General features: G+C 55.4%; 1 protein-coding gene across 2 annotated transcripts; it reads right to left on the bottom strand.

Moving 5' to 3' along the window:
• Window positions 1–62: 62 nt before the first annotated feature.
• NAPB (NSF attachment protein beta) lies at window positions 63–9,091 on the bottom strand. Of its 2 annotated transcripts, XM_065632779.1 has the most exons (13): window positions 8,629–9,091; window positions 8,286–8,390; window positions 6,938–7,206; window positions 5,493–5,572; window positions 5,157–5,273; window positions 4,421–4,467; window positions 4,237–4,314; window positions 3,560–3,615; window positions 3,070–3,154; window positions 2,515–2,619; window positions 2,220–2,288; window positions 1,871–1,921; window positions 63–1,452 (listed from the first exon to the last, which is right to left on the bottom strand). In XM_065632779.1, the coding sequence occupies exons 3-13, from the start codon at window positions 7,033–7,035 to the stop codon at window positions 1,348–1,350; spliced, it is 891 nt and encodes a 296-aa protein (XP_065488851.1). In that variant the 5' UTR covers window positions 7,036–7,206; window positions 8,286–8,390; window positions 8,629–9,091; the 3' UTR covers window positions 63–1,347. The 2 variants fall into 2 exon arrangements, with proteins under 2 accessions (XP_065488851.1, XP_065488852.1); XM_065632780.1 differs by lacking the exon at window positions 4,421–4,467 and having other exon boundaries at window positions 3,552–3,615.
• Window positions 9,092–17,272: the final 8,181 nt, after the last annotated feature.

Genomic DNA, 17,272 nt, shown 5'->3' with positions numbered 1-17,272 from the left:
GGGAAGAGCGTGGAAGAATGAGCAGCATTTCCTAACGCGCTCAGCTCGCCAGCTCTGCACAGCTTTGCCTTCCCGTTACACAGACCGGCCTACAGAAAATCCGTGACCAGTCAGGAAAATAATTAAATAATTTGGCATGTACCAGGAGTGGTTTTTTGGGATAAAAGTACCACTTCAATAGAACTAAACCCCTTAGACAAACAAGCCAAACCCCGTTCTACTGAAATAACTACCCAGGTGAAAACCAAACCCGAGGGAAGTGGTGTGGCTGCCAGAATCCAAGCAGAGACAATCGCCTCAGCAAGAGATGCAGCGCTCGTGTAAATCAAGCAATGAACTTTTTCACTCTTTACATGTCTGTGGTGCAGCTGGAAATCCCTTCAGCACAGAGAAATACGAGTGAGGGCTCTCCCGGCAAACTGCACATCCCCAACGTCTACAGGTACCGTCATCATCTCTAATTAAACAAAGCATTGCACAAAAAAGCCTCGGGTGCAGACATTTCTAAAATTACTGCAGGAATTTTAAAACTTTATCTCCACCTTTTCAAAACAGACACCCAAACCAGGTTTTTCTGGATCCCCTCATGTCTCGGTCACCCCCTTTGATGGAGGCGGCTTCACCGAGAGCAAAGGGCTCAGAAACAAAACCCAGAGTTCACATCAACCAAAAGTTAGAAAAATAGATTCTTACTCGGGTCAAGTCATCTCGGGGTGGGAGGGAGGGGACGCAGCACAAAATAAAATGGAAAAATAGAGCCAAGAAAATAGAGAGGAAACTTACATTTTAAAATTGGACTAACAGAATGAGCTCTGAGCTCCAAGCCAGAGCGGTAAGGAGGGCTGGCCCCAAACTGCGCAGTCCTGGCGCTCGCTCAGCCCCTACTCAGGGTTTAGTTACAGCCGCAGCTGTGCGGGACACACACACGCATGCACGCTGGAGTAAGTCACAAAGCCTTTCACCAGCACCGGTAAAAAAGCTCAATCCCTTAAAAAATAACAAGTCCCTTGAGAAACAGAGAGCGGGGACACCACAGCAACAGAGCAGAAGCGATTCTGTGCACCAGGCTGGCGCGGACAACACCTGGACGCGCTGAAATGAACGGTATTGGGGGGGAAAGTGCAGATTTGGGGGTCACAGCTACCCACCCAAGCCGGGATTTCTGCCAGAAGTGCTGTGTTCGCCTCCCCACCTGCCCACCTCCTCGCGACACAGAGCGGGACACTAAAGAAACACACACATCATGGGGTTTGGAAGCGACAAAAATAAAGCGGAATACGGTGTCACGGATCCCAGAGCGTCCCTGGCTGTGACGCGACGACAGGGGCTGCGCCGTCACCCTGCGCCTCACTTCAGGTCCCCGTCCCCCTCGCCCTGGATTGACTTCTTGATGCGGAGCAGCATGGTCGTGAGCCACTGGTCCAACCGCGAGATCGAGTCGAATTCTTTCACCTGCCAGGGAAAAAATAAAAGGGGGTTAAACTGAGATATTAGAAAGCAAGCGAGACTTGCAAAAGAAGCATGCATCTCCTCAAGTAAGACCTTTAAAAGCTTCTAGTCCTCCCAGAAAAAAAAAAAAAAAATACAATACAATAAAATACAATATAATAAAATACAATAAATAAATCTAATCAAACCCACACAGAGCACTTTAAGCCCCCATCAAATACTGAAAAGGGCCAGAGCAAAACCAGGCAGGATCTTTACTTAACTCGCAATGAGAAACTGAGAATTGTAAAGCCTGGAGTTTGGGACGTGCTGGAGCCCGGGCTGGCGGCAGCTCTGCAAGGTCACTGAACAGCGCACACAAAAAAAGACAAAAAAGGAACAAGCTGCTGCCTGCGAGCGGAGCGAAGCGGGGATCACTTACTGCCTCGGTGTACGCCTCGGCGTTCTGCTCCTCGTGCGCTTCCAGCAGTTTCTAGGAAAACACCGATAAAAATTAGAAAAATCCATTACCGCGTGTTCCCACGTCTGGTCCCTTTGCAACCCACTCAAACCACCCGCCACCAACACTGAAATACTGTAGGGTTTGGTTTGTTTTTTAAGTTAGTGAATAATCATTTCTGCTGCAGCTACTTCCACAAGTCAGGTTCAAATCCAACGCAAAGCGAGTCTGACGTCCTGTAAAATGTTGGAATAAATGACCAAGTCCACACCCTGGTGACACAGCAGTGTTTTTCACGTGTAGTTACTGTTTTAATCCTGACTCTACTCACTTTCAATAGCTTGCACTCCCGTGAATCTGTGAACGCAGGGAACATCTCCTCGTACTTCTCAAGTGCGAGCTGCAAGAGAGAACACACAAAACTACTTGATTTTTATTTCAGTTTTTGCTTTCTGGTCCTAAAACCACACCGAGCGCTCGGGAAAGCGTTCACGGCAAATCTAACCCAACGCGACGGCACCTCAAGCTTCAGTCCCCGCAACAGCCGCACAAAAGCGCGTTGCAGCAGCAACGGGGCATGAAAAGGGACGTGGGAAATTTGGGATAAGGGCTCTGAGGCCACTGACCTTCGCATTCAGCTCGTCCACGATGAAGTGGCACAGAGCGGCTTTGAAGAAATATTCTTTGGCGCTATACTTGAGCAAAGGGTTATCCATCGTGTTTGTTCCGACCTCGGCGCAAAAAAAAGGTAATATTAGAGTTGGGAAACGAAACCACATCACTAAGAACTGAATTAAAAACAGGACGGCTGGTTAAAATTACACACAGCACCATCACGCAAACAAAGACCATGGAAAAAATGCCCGGGTCTGTACAAAAAGCTGTTGGGAAGCCAGAGATTTCTGACTAAAGCTGAGCAAGATCAGAAACCCATGTTAAGATCAAAAGTGTAATTAATATTTCCTTCCCCAGCCTTTCTCTAGAAACAACAGAATTCAGGGAAAAAAAACACCTTGGGTAAGTAAAGCAACTCTTAAAAGTGAAGAGGCAAACCATGTCTCCTAAAGGCAGAATCAGCCCCAAAATAAGTAAGATTCGGAGGCTCCAGGCAGAGGCCGACACGCTGACCCGCTTCTCGTTTTCCGTGAATTTTGGCCCCGCTGCACAAGGCGCGTCCTCACCTGCTCATAGATCTCGATCGCCTTCTGGTACTGCTCTAGCTGCGCCGCGTACGCCGCCACCTTCAGCAGACACTTGTTGGCCGAGCTGCAATCAACCCCAGCCTTAATTAAACTAATTGTGTCCCGGGGGAAAACACAAACCGTGCCCTGGTACCTCCCAGTGCTACCTGGACTACTGAGTGTATAGAAGTAGCACCAAAAAGCTGCAAATCGGAGGAATTTTTTTTTTAGCAGCCAGAATTAAAGCACAGGGGAAGGCACGAGGACCTGCAGCTCAGCAGGGACCTGGTGTCAGGTCCCTCCGTGTCCCCTTTGTCCCAAAACAGGCACCCTGGGCCAGTGCAGGACCAGAACCTCAACAGAAACAGCACAACTTGGGCAAGGTCCCACCACAGGATGTTGTGGAAGCGTCAGGCGGGCGAGGAGCCTGCGAGGACACGTCCCCATCCCCAGCCCTTCCCTCTCATGACCCTTTTACAAACCCACTCGCCTGTTGGACTCCTCGCCCTTGTAGTAGTCGGCAGCCTGCTCGTAGTGCGCGATGGCCTGCGGACAGAAACAGCGGCTCAGAACACGAGCCCGCCCTGGGAAACGTGACCGAGAACTTCAGCGTCCCAAACTCCCGTGCGGGTTTAATACAGAATGCGGACCATGGCAGCGTGACGAGGCGTCTGCAGCTTCGCCGTGACCGAATAAATCGCTGCACAGAACCGCCCCGGCGCAGCAGGGCTGGATTGCAGCCACGCAGAAGCAGCACGGAAGTCGTTAACACGGGTGGGATCCAGTGAAGTGGAGCTGAAGCAAACGATTGTCCAGAAAATATCTAGAAACCACAGATTTGTGCTCTGCATTTGAAGCAGAAGATATGCAGCCAGTTGAGCTGCCGCAGGATCCCTGCGCGGGGCCCTCGCTTACGGGAATGAGAGAGGGTCGGTGCTGAACTGTGAGCTCAAACTCACAGCAGCTGCCTCTGGGTGCACCAGAAAATAACTAAACTATCCCAAAGTGCTTTCCAGATGTGAAAAACCCCTTTGGCGTGGAAGGTTTCTCACCCGGGCGCTTCAGAGGGGCACAGAGATTGCCCCGTGCTGGTAAAACCATCGCTCGGCAGCGATGCCAGGTGGGAGCTGGCGAAGGAAACGCAGGCGCAGCGCCCGGCGGCTTTACCTTCTCGATGTCCACCAGCTCGGCCTCGTAGATCTCGGCGATGGTGATGTGGTGCTTGGCGGCAATGGTGAAGCGGCCCTAGGGGAGGCAGAGGCGTGGGTGAGATGGGGAGAGCGCGACTGGCGTTTTTGGCCACATCTCTTAGGCGCGCGCAGCTCCCTGGGCTGCCGGGGCAGCTGCTTACCATGTCGGTGTAGATATCGATAGCTGCGTTTAAGCAGTTGATGGCCTCTGCAGCATGAGTGTTCGGGAAAAACAACAGAGTCAGCCGGCGCGTCACACCACCCAGGACAAGGCCTCCCCCCCTTCCAAAAATCAGAGGTAAAGCTGCCGAGCTCAGCGTTCGCGACCCCCAAAACCCACAGATGGAACGTCACATCTAACGCGAATTCACCCAACCCAACAACCTGCCACTTTGCAAAACGCTCTGAACTGACGCTGAAAAGAAACCATCAAAATTAGGATGGGCCAAATACAAACGACTTGTATCCCGGGCTTGTCAGGCTGTGTCCTCAAAATTCAAAATGCTGATCTCGTAAACACCCAGGTTGCTGGTTTATAGGAAATTTGGGGGGTTTAAGAATGGTTTTATCAGCCGAGTGAGTTTCTTCACCCGCTGGCGCAGGGCGGCGTGGGGACAGCGGTGGGTGGGTGGGCGGGTTTGTCCCCGAATGCTCAGCAGGGTGAGGGGAATCTTCCCCAAACCCACGACCCTGCTCTTTGCCACCAGACGTCAAGAATCCAGATCCTGCCTCCTCACCCCACCAAAGTCGCTCCATTTCCCTCCCACCCGGGACGGGGCTGCGGGCAGGGATCCCGCTTTGGGTGGGTTTCATGGCTTTCGCACAGCCTGCGGTGAGGATCCACGGATGACGCCGACCCGAAGCCCCCGTGTGTCGCCCCCGCAGCGCTGCCCTCACCTTGCGGGTCCGCTTTCTTGTAGGCGTTGCCGGCGTCCACGAAGCTGGTGGCCGAGTCGTGTTTGCTCTGCAGCTGCATGTGCAGCTTGGCCGCCTGGCAGAACGCGTTCCCTGCGGCTGCACGAGAAGCACATTTCATTTTAAAACAATAAACTGCACCCCGGATGATTTAACACCAGGAACACCCAGGTCCCACCCTTTGCCCACCCTCCCAATATTTAAATTGGGGATGGGAAGAAGAATTGCAGCTCCACAGGGACCATCCCGGGATGTAAAACTCCACAGGAAGATGCTGGGGACTCAGCAATCCCCCCAAAAAGCGGGGGCTGGACTCACCACTCCAGTTTTTGGCGATCTTGAACATGTTGGCCGCTCGGGTGTACATCTCGCAGGCCTCCTCCACCCTCGTGTTGCCCCTGAAATGCAGCAAGAGAGGCCCTGATACCGCACGGGAACAAAATGCCCCCAAAACGGGGACCAAAAATAGGGTTGGGGACGTCACAACCCCCTCTGGGCTCAACGAGGCCAATCACCCTCATTTTAAGATGCATGGGGAGCATTGCGCTGCTCAGAGAGGGGAAAGCCACACAAAACCGATGTTCCTAAAAAGTTTGGAGCCTGGAGCAAGACCCCATCCGCCCCCCGACCCGGGTCCCTCTTTTTCGGGCCACCTCATCAGAGCCTCACAAGACATTGAGCAAAAACATCCGCAAAAAAGCAAACTCTGGTTGACAAACCGCATCCCTGCGAGAACATAAAGCAAATTAAAAATAAAGAGCCGCTGGACAACTTGCTGCAAAATAAGGACTCCGCGCTGTAAGTGCCGGGGTTTGGCAGCGTGACTCGGCTCCCCAAACCGGCTGATTCATTTGAGAGAGAAGCTCAATATTATTGTTAATTAAACGCAGATTTCTCCAGGGATTTATCCCACAAGCTCCTGAGGGCACAGCCCTGCTGACCCCGGGCAGCGCTGCAGCACAGCAGCTCAAAACAGCACATTCTACCTTATTTTTTCCTCCCTTCCTCCCCCTGGCAGCCGCTCACATCTCAGTGCTGAGCCCGGGAGGGGGTTTCGTGCCCTTGAGAGGCGCGTTTTGCAGGAACCAAAGCCCCGGGCACCCCCTTTCCCAGGGGGACACAGAGAAGAGTCACCCGCCACCTCCTTGTCCATCTTAAAAAGCAAAACCCATCTATTTTTAGCCCAACAAAATGAGAAATGTGCCCCTGGAAATCTCCGCCCGTTCGCTTGGGAGGATTTTCGGCAATTTGTTGTCCGGATTAGGCCCCAGGACCGCGGCCCTGCCCCGTTAATCTGCTGGGGGGGGGGATTTATTTTTAAAACTTCAGCTTTTTAGCGCTGCAGGCACCAGATTTTTCCAGCCTGGTGTTTAGAAAACACCCGAGGCCTCCGCAGGAGCATCGTTCCGTAAATGCTCCTTTTCTTAAAAATAAATAATAATAAAGACGACACGATTTGGGGGGGGGGGCGGGCAAAGCTGCTTGTTCTGCAAAATTCTTCCGGGTGCAGCTCACACATCGCCAGGAAAATCGAATTTTGGGCAAAAAGCCGCAATGAAAAGGAGCCACCGGCAGCAGCGGGGGCCGGGGTCCGTGTCCCCCCCGGGACACCCAGGCGGAGCCGGGGGAGGAAAGCCGCGTTTCGCAGCCCATGCACCCCCCGTTTCGCAGCCCGTGCACCCCCGTTTCGCAGCCCATGCAACCCCCGTTTTGCAGCCCGTGCACCCCCCGTTTCGCAGCCCGTTTTTGTGCCCCCCGCTCACCCGAAGAGCCCCCGCAGGAAGGAGTGCGAGCCCTTCACCCGCTTCTCAGCCTCCGCCATCAGCTGCACGGCCTCCCGCTCCTTCCCCGCGCTGTCCATGGCGCCCAGGCCTCCGCTGCTTCTCCTGCTGCTGCTGCTGCTCCTGCTCTTCCTCCTCCTCCTCCTCTTCCTCCGCTGCACCGCCGGGCGCGGGGGCGGGGCCTGCGCAGCGTTGCAAGCTGCTGCGCGGTGCACAACTCACGTCGCACGGTTTACGTCGCGCAATTCACGCTGCACAATGCGCAATGCTCAGCGCACGATTCACGCTGCAAACCGCACGATTCGTGTTGTGAATGCACGTTGCGCGTTGCGTGATTCGTGTGGGATTCACGTTGCAAATGCACGTTGCACAATTCGTGTGGCAAGATGCCTGTTGCACAACTGGTTGCACACTGCATGATACATAGTGCATGGTTCATGCTGCAAATTGCACGATTCTTGTTGCAAATGCATGTTGCACGATTCATGTTGTGCAATGTAGGATTCACGTTGCAAATCCACGTTGCACAATTCATGTTGCACGCTGCACGATAGCGCACGATTCACGTTGCAAATTGCACGATTCACGTTGCAAATGCATGTTGCACATTGTAGGATTCATGTTGCAAATGCACGTTGCACATTGTAGGATTCATGTTGCAAATGCACATTGCACAAATCATGTTGCAAGATGCATGTTGCACAACTCACGTTGCATACTGCACAATACTTAGTGCATGATTCATGCTGCAAATTGCACGATTCTCGTTGCAAATGCATGTTGCACGATTCACGTTGCGCAATGTAGGATTCACGTTGCAAATGCACGTTGCGCAATTCATGTTGCACACTGCACGATAGTGCATGATTCATGCTGTAAATTGCACGATTCACATTGCAAATGCATGTTGCTCATTGCACAATTCACATTGCACATTGTAGGATTCACGTCGCAAATGCACGTTGCACAATTCACGTTGCAAGATGCATGTTGCACAATTCACGTTGCACACTGCATGACAGCGTACGATTCATGTTGCAGATGCATGTTGCTCATTGCACAATCCACGCTGCAAGATGCATGTTGCACAATTCACGTTGCACACTGCATGACAGCATACGATTCATGTTGCAGATGCATGTTGCACATTGCACAATCCACGCTGCAAATGCACGTTGCACAATTCACGTTGCACACTGCACGATAAATAGCGCACAACTCACGCTGCAAATGCACATTGCACGATCCGCGTTGCAAATGCATGCTGCACAATTCACATTGCACGCTGCACAATTCCTGGTGCAAATGCATGTTGGACAATAACACGCACCTGGGGGGTTTCTCTCCGGCGCTGTGGAACGAGCAGCATCAACTCGCCATCCACGGTTGGCGTGTGACGGTGAGGCGGCCTCGAAACTCTCCCGTTTTGCAGGTTCTGTAAAAACCAGCAGCAGGCACATTTGCAGCTGGAGCCGCTCAGCTGTTGCCCCTGCCCAGGGTGGAAACCCGCACAGCTGTGGGTTTATAAAGTTTTTATAAAGTTTTGGGTTTTTTCATAAAGTTTTGGGTTTTTTCATAAAGTTTCGGGTTTTTTCATAAAGTTCGATTCATCCACAAGCTTCCCAAAAAACGTGCGTACAGAGCGTGCTGGAAAGAAGGGGATTTATCCCAACCTGAGCTCTGGTTCTGCTTTAATTCCCGTTCTGGGTGTCCGTGGAATCGCGGCAGCGCTCGGGCTCCAGAGGGTGACGGTTCCCGGCGGACGCTCTGCATCGAAGGGACACAGACGCCAGGAGAACGGGCAAAACCGTGACTGTGTTTAATCTCCTGCCCCGCGTTGTGCGACAAGTCCCCCCCTTACAGGGATTACAAACGCCACACGGCCCGAACGCCCAGGGGAGAAGGAAAAGGGTGAAATCTCTATTTTTTACCACATAAAGCCGCACCAGCCGCTGAACCAAAGGCCAAAGGCCTAGGCGGGAGCCTGGGTCTGGGCAGGCCTGGCTTTAGCAGGGACCCTCTGGGGGTTTTTACTCATAAAGCCGCCTATCGCCGGATGTTTCTGAGGCGGGAGCGCCGTGTCCCCGCACAGCGCGGGATGGCGGGCAGGAAGGGCCGGGCCTGGGCCCCTGCGGGCGGCGGGTCCGCCCGGCCGGGCCGCTGCTGAGCGCCCGCGGCTCCCGACGGACTACAGCTCCCGGCGTGCCCCGCGCCCGGCGCGCCGCACTGACGTCACCGCGCTGCGCCCGTCTCCATGGCGACGCTGGCGCTTCCGCGGCCTGTCACACCGACACCCCCCGCCCGGCGGACACGCCGGAGGGGACACCGCGGAGGGGACACCGCGGGACGGGGAGAGGCGGCCCCCAGCCCCCCAAAAACATCCCTGGCCTGGAAAGCTACGGGGGGAGCAGGAGAGAGACCTCCAGGCTCCCCAGGCCGCCATGCCGCACACCCCAGCAGCAGGCCCTGCCTGCCACTATGGTAATTAAGGTGTAATTAATCCTGCCCTAGATTCACAGCCCTGCCCAGGAGCACCCCTGTGTCCGAGGTACCGTCAGCATCACCACATCTCACCGCTCACCTTGTCCCCGTTACTGTTCTACCCCGTCGCCGCGGGCAAAGGACCCCAAATCGTCGCCGTTCCAGGCAGGACACATGGAGCCTTTTCACCTCCACGACCTCAGGCTGATGGAAAAGCCAGCGACGCGAAGGATCCTCAGCCCCATGGCCGTGCAGCTCTGCCACCTGCTCCTCACCCTGGAACGGGGAGAGGGGATTTGTCAGGCTCTGCCCAGCCTGAGGGAGAACGCGGAGAAACTCGCCAAAGCCACCGAAGAACTCGCTGCTGTGGCAAGAAGGTGGGTTTGTTGCATGTTTCCTGGGCAGGTTTTTGGGATGGGAAGGAGCAGGGAGGGTGGCAAAGGAACGGGCAGGGATCCTGCCTGCTGCTCCCTGTCTGCGCCCTGGGGAGGGGGAACGGGAGGAGAAAGGGATGTGGAACAGAATTAGGGAGAGATGGGACAAGCAGGGATACACACTTGGAAGGGACGTGGCAAAGTCGGCAAAACCTCAAACAGCAAAGTTTAAGGTGAAAACACCTTAAAGCCACAGTCGGGACAATTGACTGAACACATCAGTGAATTTACTGAATGTTTCAGTAAAACTGGGAGCCGAAATTCACAGATCGGGCGCTGGCCCCTGGGTGACGATGCCGCTCCACCCTGGCTCCAAGTGAACCACAGCCACTGGAAAAGGCTCTGAACCAGTTTGCAAACGTGGCTGAAGCCAGTCCAAGCCCAGTTCAGGTCTGGCACGGCTAATTGTTGAGACAAAGCCCGAGCCTGGCACATTCTTCACAGGATGGTAAAGCTGAGCCCAGCGGCTTCTGTTCCAGGCTGGCCCAGGAGTCCGGTGACGAGGTGTGCGAGGAGGAGACGCATCTGGTGGCTGAGTCGCTGGTCCTGGCAGGGCGGTGGGTGCTGCTGGCGGCCGGCGAGCTGCAGGGGCAGCCGGACAGCCCCCGGCACCGGGAACAGCTGGCTGCGGCGGCAAAGAGGCTTCTTGCGCAGACAGTCAAGGTACGAACTACCCTGCACCGGTGGTTTCCTCACCGTGTGCTCGCTGCGGCCGGTCTGCTGAGCAAAACACGTCTCGAGTGTCATCTTGCTTGCATAAGGGATGAAATTGTGAACAGGGATTCTTACCCACTCTGACCAGTTGTTTGGGTTTTTTTTTTTCTGCTTAGATCCTTCAGATTGAAGACGCTGCTGGGGCGAGGAGGGTAACTGAGGCTGCCAGCTGGCTGCTGGAGCGCCTGAGCACGCTGCGGGATGCAGGGGACACGCCAGGGCTCCTGGCTGCCTTCCGCGCCTTTTCTGAGGCTCTGCTGCTGCTCGGCAATCTGACAGCAAAGCGCCTCCAGGAACTGGGAGACTGTCCTCGACAGAAGAGCTTGGCCCAAAATCTGCAGCTCCTTCAGAAGTGCGTTCCTCTGCTCCATGCAGCCAAGCGCAGTGACCTGAAATGCTCCTGGGATCGGCGAGTCAAGCTCTCCAAGGACTCAGCTTTCCAGCTGACGGAGAGAACCATCGAAGAGCTCGTTTCCCTGCTCGTCGGCACTATGGAGCCGCAGGACAGAGCTGGGACCTTCTCCCAGCACAGGAGCGAGCTGCTGGCTCTGCTCTCCCACCCGCAGCCCCTGCGCTGCTCCAGCAGCGAGCTCAGTGCTCACGTGGACGCCGTGGTTTTCTACTCCATGCTTCTGGCAAACACGTCCAGGGCAGATCTGAAGCTGGAGCTGGCAAAACGTTGCTGGGTTCTCCTGCAGCTGAGAAAAAGCATCTGTGGCCATGTAGGGCAGCAGGAGGGACAGGCAGGGGAGAGCAGCCTGGAGAAGGAACGGCACAGCATGAGGGAGGAGCTGGAGACCCTCGACCAAGCAGTGCTCACGGCTACTCTGTGCCAAGTCCTCGACACCTTTGAGGGTGAGGAGCCCCTGAGGCCGTTGCTTGAAGCTGCCCTTCACCTCACTGCCACAGGGTGTTTTCCAGCAGGACCAGGAGGATTTTTAAAGAAGCTTCAGCCCCTCACTGCCACCTTCTTCACACATGCCCAGCAGATGCTCAGAGTGACAGACTTTGTTCTGGCCAGGTGCACCAAAACCCAAACCACCACAGAAATTGGGGAGTGGGTGAATTATTTGCAGAGCCTCCTTGCCCGTCTCCCTGCGCTGCTGACAGAAATGAGCAGAAACACATCGCAGGCGAGTGCTGCTGAGCGACTGTGCTCCTTGTACTGCACGTGGGCTGGAGCAAGGGAAGGTCTCCTGCGGTGTTTTGAGGAGACGGTCGGTGTGCGTGAACTCCTGGAGCTCTCCATCCGAGAAATGGCCAAGGACAGGGAACGGTGTGACACGGCCTGGGAATGCCAGGACCACGAGATGTTCTGGTGGCATGTGGCTCGCCTCTCCAGCTGGGCGCGGTGGATGGTGGGAGCCACCACCCGGCACGTGGACAGAGCCACAGACCCCATTTTCAGGAACGGTTTGCTGGTTTGGGTCAGGCAACTGGCCAACTCCATCCCTGAGCTGGAAGCGGTTGCGGCCCGTTGTCCAGAGGGACCCTCCCGCCTCCAAACCAGGGACATCTTCTCCAGGGCAGCGAGCGGCCTGATGGACGCTGCTCGCCGCGTGTGTGACGGGCTGGATGGGGCCAACCACCCTGACATCCTCAGCCCTCTGCGCGCACAAGTGCGAAATGCTGACGTCGCGAAGGGGCCTGAACTCAGCCCAGGGCGTGCTGGGCTAAAAACCATCACGGGTGAGACTGTGGTGCAGGAAGACATCCCAAATCCTCCGCTTTCACAACCAGGTGGTTTCCACGCGGATGTCGCTCCACGGCAAGGAGATGCGCACCCTGTCATCACGGCTCTCCTGGCAGCGACGCGAGCTCACGATATGGCAGCTGTCGACGTCGCTTGCTCCGCCTTGCTGGAACTCTCCGGCGGCTGTGTCGCTGCGGCGAAGGAAGCGCTGCCCGTGGCTGAGCCTCTGCAGATGCAGGCGCTGGGGCAGCACCGGATGATCGCGTCGCTGACACCGCGTGTCATCAGCCTGGCCAGGGAAACGGCCCTGCGGCAGCTCCGTGGTCCAAGCGGCCTTCTCCAAACGGCGCTCATGCTCTCCGAAAGGATCCGTGAGACCAAAGAGTGCCTGGCAGCCGTGGCAGGCCCTTGGTATAGTCTGGCCCAGCAAGCATTTGGCTTTTTCTTGTCTGCTGACTTTCTGCACGGCGAACAGGCTTTAGAGGAAACCATGACATCTTTATCAGGAACGGTTCAGTTTGCAGGAGACATTGCAAGCATGGCCTGTAGCAAGGGAAATCTCATCTCCCCCGATGTCTGGGAGAGCTTTCTAGAGGTGCAAGCCAAGTTTTCGCGTGCTCAGATGACCACTGAAGCGTTACTGGAGAAAGCAGCATCCTGCGAGGGCTCCTGCGGGCTGGGCAAGGCCAGCCTGGAGCTGCACTGCACGCGCTGGGCCGTCAGCATGCACGTCCTGCTGCACACCCTGGATGGCTTCATCGGCGGGGACGTCCTGCTCCTGAGGGAGCTCAGCAGCGCCGTGCAGAACAAGCTTTGCTCGCAGAGCCTCTTGGCTACCGTGTCCGAGATCTCCCTGCGGCTGCAGGAGGCCGCCCGGCTCTCCGCCTTGTCCTGCCCCGACGAGCGCAGCCGCAATGAGATCCTGGCGCTGCGGGAGGAGGTGGAGGTGCTGGTGGAAGCGCTGCTGGACGCCTCTAGCACACTCTCGCTTTCCCCGCTGCCCACAGCCAGCTTGTCCATTCGCTGGAAGCTCCTGCAGAGAGACCTGGCCCTCAGGGCCAAGGCCTTGCTGCTCCACCTGGAGAAGGTCAACGCCCAACAGCTGCGGGTCATCCGGGATGTCATCGAGCCAGCCCTGTCCCCATTCCCTCATGAGGACAGCGAGACGAGAAAAGAGGCCTTTGAAGAGAAGGCAAGCCGGCTGATGGCCAATGTTCAGTGGGTCAAAACTACCCTCCGAGACGTTCAGGAGCTGCAATCGCAGGAGAAACTGCTCTCCGTTGCAGAGCACCTCCTGCTCCTCACATTCGAGGCCGTGGGCAGTGCCAGGAGGCTCTTGCAGAGCCGCGGGGACAAAGGCCACCCCCGCCTGACCAGCGCGGTGTGGTACTGGGCAGCGATGGCACACTACCTGCTGACACAGCTGCACACCGGCCGTGGCCTCAGGGAACATGTCCTGCAGCTCATCGGCCAGTGCCTGCGGAACACGGGGGACCAGCGCTGCCCATGTCCATGCGGCAGCACGGCCGAGATGTCACCAGCTCTGAGCCACCCCAGGGCAGCAGGAACCTGCCTGAGCGGGAGCGGAGGAGGATGTGGAGCTGCCTGGGAGGCCCGTGAAATGGTACAGTGGATTTTTTCCCTTTAATTCTTACTGCAGGGTGATGATGAGGGCTGTCAGCGCTGTCACCCACAGCACGGAGCGCTAAGTGACGCTGGCAGGGACCTCTGGAGGTCACCGGTCCAACCCTTGGGCCACCTTCAAGGTGAGATCAGGTTCCTGGCTGCCCCATTCTGCTGAGCTCTGATATCTGATCTGACTGGCACTCCCGCACCACTAACCCCACCTCCACAAGGCTGTTTTTCGGCAGCAGGGGCTGCGCTGCTCTCCCTCCCCAAAACACTGTCTCTGTGCAGCTCGGCTCCCCACAGCACCCTGGGGAGCACCAGCAGCTCCCATGACAACTGCTGGTGCTGGGAGCTGGCAGAGGCGTCAGCAACACCGCCTGGACCGCTCAGCAGAGCTGTTTGCAGCACTTAATCACGACCTGAGCTGCGGGCACTGCCAGCTCACGCAACGGCTCCAGCAGATGATGGCCCAGGGCACTAGGACACAATGATCCCGCTGTGGGTGACAAGAGGGGCTGGCTGGGACAGCAGGGTGGCCAGTGGCTTTCCCTCTCCTTCACTCACCAAAAACTACCTCGGCATTGGCACCTCCACATGCTCCAGCCTTCACATCTGTTCGGTTCTTGTCTCTGCAGCAGAACCATCCTCCCAGCACCTCCCTCGCCAGTGGCCCTGCAAAGCATGAGAGGGAAGACAGTGACAAGATGTCCCAGGTCACCAAGGATATGGCAACAAGGATGCTGCACATGACCCAGTTCCTCAGGAAGAAGGGCCCCATCGTGGTATGGAGCATTCCACCCCCTCCACCCCAGCACTTTCATAGGCATAACTACAATATTTTTTGCTCAAAAGTGCACTCAAAGGCAGTGACGGGGCTGCTCAGACCCCTGCGTTACTCCCTCTTGTACGAGTGGCACCCGCTGCATTTGTCCAAAGCACCACAAATTTCTTCCCTCTGATGAGAGGTGACCTTGGTGTCCAGCCCTTTCCCTATTTCAGAGTGTTCCTGGGATTCCTGGACATTCCCCGGCCTTGCAGGAAAAATTGTATTTTTTTTCTCTCCTCCTCTCCCCAAACGCGTTTAACTCTATTTTTGTTCTAGAGCAAGGACCAGCTCATCTCCTGCGCGAGGCAGATCGCTTCCGATGGGCAGGCGTTCGTTAAATTTGGCCGCGCGGTGGCCAAGCACTGCCCCGACGCCAAGTGCTGTGCGGAGCTGCTGTGCGCCGCCGAGCGCACCCACACCGTCAGCAGCCAGCTGGGCATGGTGGCCAGGTGACAACCTCCCCCGGGGCTGCCGGCCCCTTCACCAGGAGACGTGCGTGCTGCTGGGCTCAAGGTCCCTCTTGCATTGGTTACAGTTCTGGTTTGGGGGTAACTGGCCACGCGGGGGATGCTCTCCCAGTAAAATCCTTCAAAATGTCTTTTCAGGGTGAAAGCGGTGACTGCAGACAGCAAGTCCTCTTCTGAGCTGCTCGTCAGCAACGCGCGCAACCTCCTTCAGGCGGTTCTGCATGTTCTGAAGGCAGCCGAGGCAGCGTGTGTCAAAGTAAGTGAATGCTGGAGGTTTTGGGAGGCGAGTCCCCGCTGCGGGAGCTGCTGCAGCCCCTCCATCACTCCAGCTGGGAGCAAACCTCTTCATTGTCACCTTTTGATTGTGTGCCTTCCTGGCGTGTTTCCAAAACCCACTGCGCATCTTTCCAGGCGCCAAATCTGCTCTGTCACTGCTAGGAGAACACCCCAATCGCCATGAGCTGGGCCGTTTCCCGTTTCGTTTGGCCAGGAGCGGCTGCCTGTCCTTGGAGGCCTTTATGTGGGAATAGCCCATGTCAGTCTGAGTCTCGAGCTTGGATCAAACCTCCGAAACGCTTCCCTTGAAGCTGCCAGTGACAACCGATCGATCCAACCATAACTAGTTTGTGAGACTTTGGCTGAGAGCACTCAGAAAACATGCAAGTACAACCAGACTCTGCACTGCCGCAGTTCTTTACCGCGTGCCTCAGCCTCCTATATAATCCTACAGCTTTTGCTGACCCCCAGCACGTCGTCTTTTTAATTAGAATCCTATTTGATGGAAAATCAGCCACAAGAGTGGAAAAGCTCCTCCTGTGGTTCATTTCCCATACTGTTAAAAATTTGTATGTCCATTTTTGACTTTGTTGATGTCAGACAGAAGTAACCAGCCATTTTTATATCTTTGTTGTCTAGATTCGAGTCTTTATGACCTGGCTTTTTCCCTTCGGCAATTTCCCTGCTTATTAATTAACTATATTGCATTCTTATTATCTCTCTGTAAGCAGGTGTTTTTAAAGCACTTTTAAGCATCTCAGGTGTTTTTTAAGTGTTAACAGGTAGAGATGCCGCGTTGGTCACACACACATCGATACATTCAGACTTCTATTTATATTTTAAATGAGTTCACGTCCAATATATTAAAGCATGCAAATGTTTTGTCTGCCAGGGCTTGCGACAGCCCCCACCTGGCTCCGAAGAAGAAGAATTAGCTGCTTTTTGCATGCGGTGGAGGAAAAACCTCTTGCGGCACAGAGCTGAGGAGTCTGTGAGCTCAGACAGGGATGAATTGGGGCTGCGCAAAACTGGGATGCGGGCTGAGCCCACCCTGACGGCCACCGTGCAGGAACAGTCACCTCTAACCGCCCAAGCACACAAAACCCACTAAAGGACACGCAATTAGGGACGCTCGGAAACCACTGCTCTTGAATCAATGACCACCAAGCGGAGTGACGGCTCTTTTTGGCAAGCATCACCTTTTTAGCAGCCGCCACCTCTGCTCCTAGGGGTGGCAATCCTAAAAACTGCCCAGGAAGGGCAGCCAGAAGTACAGAATCCCACAGAAGAGCCAGTGCTGGGCTAGGGCTTGTACCCAAAATACAAATTCGGAGGGTAACACGCACTACAAAAGCTGGAGGAAGGAAGAACAGAATGAGGACGCCTAAGGGATGTTTTCCTCTGTCACCTCTCCAGAGCCAGTAGGAGCACAGAGTGTTTTGACTCCCCTGCTGCCCCTGATCCTGCAGAGAAATAAGACTTTTCTCCCCAAATCTCTCTTTTTCCCCGGGTAAAACATTCAGCACTGGTGCTCACTCACCGCCTGGCTCCGGGGTACTCAGGCCACGGGCTGCTCCTGCTCTCCACATCCGGGCTCCACCGCCGAGCTCCTGGACTGGCCGGGGCTGCGGAGAAGGGAAAAGGTGGTTACACAGAGACACCGGGCTGCAAGGGTGAGCTGCCCCTTCCAGATCACTCTTCCTCCTTACTTGTCCTTTTTTTCCAAGCTAAAGCACTGTCTTGTATCACAAACACTGAGATGACTTCAACACTGTCACTTTGTCTCTTTTGTTTCCC

The sequence above is a fragment of the Caloenas nicobarica genome, chromosome 3 (genome assembly GCF_036013445.1).
Source record: "Caloenas nicobarica isolate bCalNic1 chromosome 3, bCalNic1.hap1, whole genome shotgun sequence".
In the NCBI taxonomy this organism is placed as follows: domain Eukaryota; kingdom Metazoa; phylum Chordata; class Aves; order Columbiformes; family Columbidae; genus Caloenas; species Caloenas nicobarica.
This window is presented reverse-complemented; position numbering and strand designations above follow the sequence as displayed.

Coding starts and splice junctions, on each gene's coding strand:
- NAPB (XM_065632779.1), bottom strand. CDS start 7,035: ATGGACAGCGCGGGGAAGGAGCGGGAGGCCGTGCAGCTGATGGCGGAG. Junction 4,468..5,156: donor CAAGAAAGCGGACCCGCAAG/GTGAGGGCAGCG, acceptor CTCATGCTGCAG/AGGCCATCAACTGCTTAAAC. Junction 1,922..2,219: donor GGGAGTGCAAGCTATTGAAA/GTGAGTAGAGTC, acceptor GTGTTTTCCTAG/AAACTGCTGGAAGCGCACGA.